Source organism: Microtus pennsylvanicus, chromosome 11, assembly GCF_037038515.1.
Source record: "Microtus pennsylvanicus isolate mMicPen1 chromosome 11, mMicPen1.hap1, whole genome shotgun sequence".
NCBI lineage: Eukaryota > Metazoa > Chordata > Mammalia > Rodentia > Cricetidae > Microtus > Microtus pennsylvanicus.
In genome coordinates, this window is record NC_134589.1 from 44,633,207 (window position 1) to 44,640,695 (window position 7,489).

General features: G+C 41.3%; 1 protein-coding gene across 1 annotated transcript in view; it reads left to right on the plus strand.

Annotated features, from left to right (window-relative positions):
• The window catches only part of Cpd (carboxypeptidase D), a 79,637-nt gene extending 72,627 nt beyond the window's left edge, over positions 1 to 7,010 (plus strand). The window contains exons 19-21 of the mRNA XM_075991592.1: positions 156 to 341; positions 1,176 to 1,275; positions 3,075 to 7,010. Of these exons, the coding sequence (XP_075847707.1) occupies positions 156 to 341; positions 1,176 to 1,275; positions 3,075 to 3,301 (513 nt within the window). The 3' untranslated portion in view covers positions 3,302 to 7,010. The remainder of the gene's footprint in view (positions 1 to 155; positions 342 to 1,175; positions 1,276 to 3,074) is intronic.
• The last annotated feature ends 479 nt before the right edge of the window (positions 7,011 to 7,489 follow it).

A 7,489-nucleotide genomic window follows, 5' to 3' on the forward strand; every position in this document is an offset into this window, starting at 1 on the left:
TTATAGGATGTGCCTCACTTATAACTACAAGGGCTTTGTTGTTGTTGTTGTTTTGTGTAGGGAGTGTGTGTGTTTGTTTGGCTGATTTTGATCAAGCCTCAAGCAATCATCTGCTGATATTGTGAAAACATAAATTATGTTAATATTTTTTTCAGGTCCACAAAGGAGTTCATGGGTTGGTTAAAGACAAGGCTGGTAAACCGATCTCTAAAGCAGTCATTGTACTCAATGAAGGAATAAAAGTGCACACAAAAGAGGGGGGTTATTTCCATGTGCTTTTAGCTCCCGGTGTCCATAATATCAATGCCATTGCTGAAGGGTACCAGCAGCAGCATTCACAGGTGAGAGTGTGGGTAATAGCATTTATGTATTATTTTGAAACTCTTGTTAGAAAGCTTCAAAGGAATAAAGAAGTGAAAAGTGTCTCCGTCTCTTGAGTACAGCAGCTGTCATCTTTTTGTTGCCAAAAGGTAGTTTTCTGTTCCTCAGCAACAAAGGAAAAACTTGCATAGCATTTTGTACAATGTAGATGACACTCAGCTGCCTTCCTGGTTTGGTTTATAAGCCCAAAAGCGTTAAGTGAAGCAGGGCTGTGGTATACCATAAGTGGCTTTTTAAAATTTAATTTTAATATTTGATGTGTATAGATGTTTGCATGCATATATGTCTGTGTACCATGCACATTCAATGCCAGCAGAGGCTAGAAGAGGGTTTGGATTCCTGGATTCTGTAGGGCTAGAGTTATGCCCAGGCTGGCCTCGAACTCGTGATCCTACTGCCTCTGCCTCCTTCAGCAAATCCTACCGGCGTGCGCCACCACGACCAGCCGGGCTAGAGTTATGGATGGTTGTGAACTACCATGTGGATGCTAGGAACCAAACCCAGGTCTTCTGGAAGAGCAGCCAGTGTTCTTCAGTGCACAGCCATCTCTCCAGGCCCCATAATGACTTTTTTTGGATGTTTTTATTTACTTTTTTAAATTTATTTAACTTTATGTGTTGCTATGAAGGTATCAGATCCCTTGGAACTGGAGTTACAGACAGTTGTGAGCTGTATGTGGGTGCTGAGAATTAAACTCGGGTCCTCTGGAAGAACAACCAGTGCTCTTAACCACTGAGCCATCTCTCCAGCCCCAATAGTGACTTTTTTATAATTCTTACACTTTATCTTTCCAGGTCTTTGTGCATCATGATGCAGCCAGTTCAGTGCTAATAGTCTTTGATACGGATAACCGGATATTTGGTTTACCAAGGGAACTTGTGGTAACTGTGTCAGGTAAAGATTTTCAGTTTTTAGTACCCGTTCTGCTATTGTGCTTTGAGAGTGGCTAGCCCCCACAGACACCTCTAGGTAATTGTTTTTTCCCTAGAGTCTACTTGGCTAAATGTGGTTTCCCCAAGCTGTTGCCCTATATGTTCTCCTGGCTTGCCCTAATTTCTGCAGGTCCATACTCAAATTCACCTCCACTGAGAGGCCTTCCCTCATCACTCTAGCTAGCACAGTAGCCCTGTTATTATCCCTACCCTATGTTTTTTTCCAATCTAATATTCATCACTGATACCATATGTACCTGTTCACTGTATTGACTGCATTTAATGTCCACACCAAAATAAAAGCTCTAGACAGCAGAGCTGATCTGCATCCCCAGACCCTAAAGCCATAGTTGGCACAAGTGGATCTTACTGGATGTTGTTAAATAAGCAAATGTTGCTCTATATCAAGATCACACTGACTGCTAGATCCAAGAACAAGGAAACACTTTCCCCTCTGGGTTAATTTGGGTCCTTGTTTGAATTACTGAAAGGTTAAGGGGAAAATATATGGAAAAGGCAATATTCTACTGTACCGCACCTGTTTGACACAATGATCTTCCATTCGTTTCTCAGTTCAGCTTGGACTTAAAGCAAAAACCCAAGCAGAGGTGGGGGTCTCAGGTGAATCTTGGGAAAATGGTATGGCCCAGGACCTCTTGTAGGGTTCTTAGCATTCTCATCTGAACCTGGCAAAACACAAAGAACTTGATGGTTAAAGGCACTGGAGCCACATTCAGCCATGGGTTAAATCTAGCTTTGCCAGCCAATTAGCTGTTGTGAACTTAATTTTTATTTCGTGACTATTATTTTTCGGTTGTTGTTCCTAAGGATGTTGTGTTGGTGACCTTGTAGACAAGTCTAAAAGAGAGCTTAAGGCAGAAGGATCACTGCAAGTTAGAGTCCAGTCAGGTCTACATAGCAAGTCTCAGGCTGAGATCCAGTGAGATCCATTCTAAATAAACAAATGCTGAGATGGCTTAGTGGGTAGAAGCTCTTGCTGCACAAGCCTGATGACCTAAGTTCAATTCCTGAAGCCCACATTAGAAAGAACCAATGCTTACATGTTGTTCTCTGACCTCTATATGCATGCATTGTGCACACATGTGCACGCACACAATATAAATAAACAAAATGTAACTGAACTATTTTTAAGTTAATAAAAGAAAGAAAGAACAATCTGGGGAGCTGAGAGTGCAGCTCAGTGGTGGAGAGCTTGCCCTAGGATCAAGTCCAGCACAGGAAAAAAAGAAAAGAAAAAGAGCCGGGCGGTGGTGGCGCACGCCTTTAATCCCAGCACTTGGGAGGCAGAGGCAGGCGGATCTCTGTGAGTTCGAGACCAGCCTGGTCTACAAGAGCTAGTTCCAGGACAGGCTCCAAAGCCACAGAGAAACCCTGTGTCGAAAAACCAAAAAAAAAAAAAGAAAGAAAGAAAAAGAAAAGAAAAAGAAAGAAGATCTGGGAATATAGCATTAAAGTAATTAGAAATTCTCTTCAGGTAGTAGAAATGTAGTGGTGTTGGGCTTTGATTCTTGCTGGGTTTGCTTATTGTTTTCTAACTTGCATACTGTACATGCGCTGCTTCTAGGGTAACAGGGGTGATTCTGTTGAGATACTAGAGATTCAAGCAGTCTACCACAGAAGAACATCTCAGACCAAGCAAATTACTCTTAACTGCATGAAATTAAAGTAAATAACAGATTAAAAAGTGCCAATGGAAGTCGTTGCTTGTTCATAACATCCCCATGTGGTCTTGTCGGACAGGTGCCACAATGTCAGCATTGATCCTAACAGCCTGCATCATTTGGTGCATCTGCTCCATCAAGTCTAACAGACACAAAGATGGCTTCCATCGGCTCCGGCAGCATCATGATGAGTATGAAGATGAAATTCGCATGATGTCCACTGGCTCCAAGAAATCCCTCCTAAGCCATGAGTTCCAGGATGAAACGGACACAGAGGAGGAAACATTATATTCTAGCAAACATTGAAAACCATGTTTTGCATATCTCCCTGCATAAGCACCAAGCAAAATGACAGCTCCTCTTGGGAGACACTGCAGTAAGAAGAGAGGTTCCTTCCTTCTTCAAAGAGCTTCGGGAAGTTAACCTGTTGAACTCTTATTCTCTGAATATCACAGGCAGATTTAAACTTCCCTTCCTTAAAGAACTCTAAACCTTTTCTAAAAATCTGATTTCTATTTATGCAGCAGAAGATGGGACAGCCACTTTGTTTTCCTTTTTGACTTAAGATGAGCTGTTCAGAGCTTAGACAGTAACAGCATAAAGCCATCGAGTAGACATTGTGTTTGCACAGCAGGTGTTTACTAGTGGCTTTAGTTTTGTTTCTCTTTACTTTAAAGGCCAAAAGAATCTAGAAACATTAAGGCAGGGACACCAGTCAGACTCTGACAAAAAGCTTTAAACCTCAGCTTCTCCTCCATCTACTGAGGCGTTCGTTCTCTTCTCCAGTTAGCAAACAGCTGGGGATTCTCTTATTCAGGTAATGGAGGCTGGATGATTCTTTAACATATATGACATTAGAAAACGGAATAAACGAGCTTCCGTATTTGTCTTTCTACCTGTTTCTAAGCTGGATCAGAACTGGTAGGCTGTGCTGTAAGCAGGATTTTACTACCTCTCTTGTAAGGTTTATCAAGCTCTAAATAGCCTCGTCTTAGGGGGAACTCATTGGTTTTGCTGTGGAGGCACCAGGGGCCCCCGTGAGTAGAGGTGAGAGGGAGATGGAGTAGAAGTGAGGACTTGCCTGTCTTAACTCGGGAAAACCCACAGGTGCTGCTGCTTTATCTGTGAAGCACTTGCTCTTCTAGGGATGCCTGTTCCTTAGTGTTTCCTAAATCTCAGCCCTTTCCATGTTACACACCTACAGTTTCCAGATGATTCCACACCTGAAGGTCCTGAATTTATTGATGAAAATATCTAGGAATGGAAGAGACCTACTTGTACACTCTTAATACATTTGGATCCATAATGTCTACACTTGATGCTCCAGCCCAAGCCTTCACCCTGTGATGGCATACTGTTATCGAAATACCGCGGCCTGTGTATGCAGGCCTCTGCCAGTCCTTAGCGATTCCTTTGACAGTCTTTTTTTTTAATCAAGTAATTATGTTAAAACTTTGAGCTCAAAGCTTTTAAGTACGGCTCCCTCCATTTAAGAAAGTCAGCTAAAGGACTGCCATGTGATGGGACAGTGATGTGAAGGTGTCCCCTTCACTGTAGTCAGGCGACGGCCTGAAAGATTTGCAATTTATGGTGTCTCTTAATGCTGTTCAGTGGAATGATGCTTTTTGTGAGTGTGAGTCTTACCAATGACATAACAGTTTAATATCTTTGAATGTTTTAATGGCCAAGTTGCTGCTGAACTTGTACTAAATCAGGGGATCAAAAAACTAGCTCTTACCTTTCCAAACTGTATTCATCCCACTACTGTATCAGTTACCCCAAAGCCTCGGCTCACCTGGGTCACTCGGCCATGCTTTGTGAGGAATGCATTCAAGTGGCTGTATGAAGTTGAGATCTCGGGTAGTGGAAGGGAATGATGAGATCATGATATTCGTTAGCTGTGGTCACTTAGGTAGCTTAGGTTCAGCCACGCTGGAATCGGTGATGGCATCAGCATAGCTGAATCCTTGTTTTGCCACATGAGAACAGTTCATGGAAGGCAACACTAATGAAGGGCACATTTCTTTTATAGTTTCATTTCTTCTAATAACACTTTGTGTTTTTCTAAATGATGTATATTGCCTTTCCAGCTTTATTTTTAAAAGTGCCAAGTCAGAAAACCAACAAGGGGCTTATGGCTGGGCCCTGCTTGGGATATTACAGCTAGAAACCAAGTTCATGTGGCAGCCTTTGCTTTACTAGCCTGGTGTTCACTAAGATACCTTTCCACGTGTTCTCTGGAATTAAGTGTGTCTTTAACAGTACATCTCAGCAATCGGAGGCCATGCCTTTTAAAATATGTATGAAATTTTTAGAGATGAATATACAGAATAGTTCTTTTGGTCATTTTTTCCTTAAATGAAACCCAAATTCTGCTTTAAGTTTCAAGTCTTTAATGAGCTTCTAATGCATCGAGCTGGAAAACCAGCCCTCCCCACCCTCTGTTACCAATGAACATGAATGTACACGATCCATGACTACTAAGACTGTGTTCTTAGCCCTGCCTTCCTTTATGTGTGGCTCGTATCTAATCTTGGACCACTTTGGCAGCAAAGGGCACTGAAGCCATATGGGATGGGGAATGCATTCCTTCAGTGTTTCTCCTGGAGACTTTCCGTTCCTTTAGGACCCAAATAAGTGTCACAGTATTAGGACCTTTGCCCCAGTCTGAGATGTGCCTTTCCTCTGCTCGCAGGCATTGTTTGTCCTGGTGATGAGTTTAAGCCTTCTTCACTCCCTGCTCCTTAACAAAAGCAACACGATTGGTAGGTAGTGTTTAAAGTGTCTGCCTGTGAGGATGCACTTGTACTGATAAAGATTGGCAAGCTTTTAGAGCATCTGGTGGAACTCTGGGTGGTGCTGGGATCTGATCTAGTGGAGAGGACTTGCTGTCCTCACTGAAGGGAACTGGTTTTGGGACTCTTATCAGCCTTGAGGAAGGAAACATTGTATTTTTGGCTCAGTGTGCTTGGTTAATCTTTGGTGATTTCATCTGAATGAGATTTGCTGAATTAGTGAATATTAAATTCAAACTAATATGAGTGGAACAATAAAAAGGTAGTGCTTATGTCTGAACTTGCTGTGTTTTCGAGCTAGCACCAGGTTACCAGTAACCGAGACTCACTACTCCGTTTATTTCCATTTATTCCCAGCATTAAATAGGTCTATTGTCTTGTCATACTCACACTTGTGCCAGGTCCGTCCCTGTTCTCTCAGGAGCTTCTTGGTTATGAATATGTCGTGGTGTCCTGCACTGTGGGTCTGGTGGGATTATTTTATGGTAGCAGCCCAGCATCTCCCCCAATTTTTTCCTTTATTATTATTAAAATTCCACTAATGGCTAAATATTCAATGATATTTCTGTATAGCAACTTGTTGATAACTTTAGGTTTTTGGTTTATTTTAATTATAGCAGTTTGGAGGGAGGGTGATTAGGGCCTTTGATTAATGTCAATTGAATTTGAATTTCTATTTCTTGAAGAAAACCCTCCCAATACCCACTTCTCCTTTATATATGGCAAAACAAAATTCACTAATGGTTCCACTGACTCTTAGAATGCTCTCCTGGTTGGTTTGGAAATTTGAAAGTAGGTTACCATTTTGAGGCAACTTGATAAAATATGCATAAATATAGACAACTTGTTTATCAATGGCATACCATGAATGTACTAGCTACATTCTGCGCTACAGATTTTTTGGAGGGGTATGACATGGAATTTTTTATGTTCTTTTCACCACCTCTCTGCCTTTTTTTCAGAATGACACTCCCCAGTTCCAAAACTGCCCGTAGCTATTTCTGTGACATGCTAACACCCTTTCCTCTCAAGTGCTTCAGTCTTGTTTTATTTCATGCACTGTGCCTTCAAAATGAAAACTTTAAAAGGAACTTTAAAAGAATTGAATAGTAGTTTTAAAAATAAATCTGTGTAATTTATGTGAAATCTAACTGTAATGAGGTCCTTTGTTTTTTATATGTAAACAGATCTACTAATCCTGTATAAAAGTTATTTTATGATGTTTGTCTTTCTTCGTGTGTTGTCTCATAATCTTTACTCAAAAACAATAGACCAAAGAAAGTTACTGCTCTAATCTTAGAAGTTTAAAGTTAAGTTTTTCTGCTTAACTTAAGCAGAAAATAGTACCAAAGTCAAAATGCCGGGAGTCACCTATAAAATGTTCCTGCCTATCTCAATGGACAAACAGAAATGTTTCAGAAGTGAGAGCATCACACAGCAGGCACAGATGTAGCTCGCCTAGAATGATGTCTTTGCTCACTCCACAGTGACACCACACACGGTAACAACAACGCAGGTTTTAACATTGCACCCACATCACATCTATTCTGTGTGCTATCTTTCGGAGCAGGAAAGCACAAGAGATTTATAGACCTGTGTTAAACTTGTTTGTTAAGATTATGGTCCCTGTTCCAGGTGAAGCCCAGTCCTGGCATGTCAGGTGTGGTAATGGTGAATTCAGTGTTCTTGTTTTTTAACA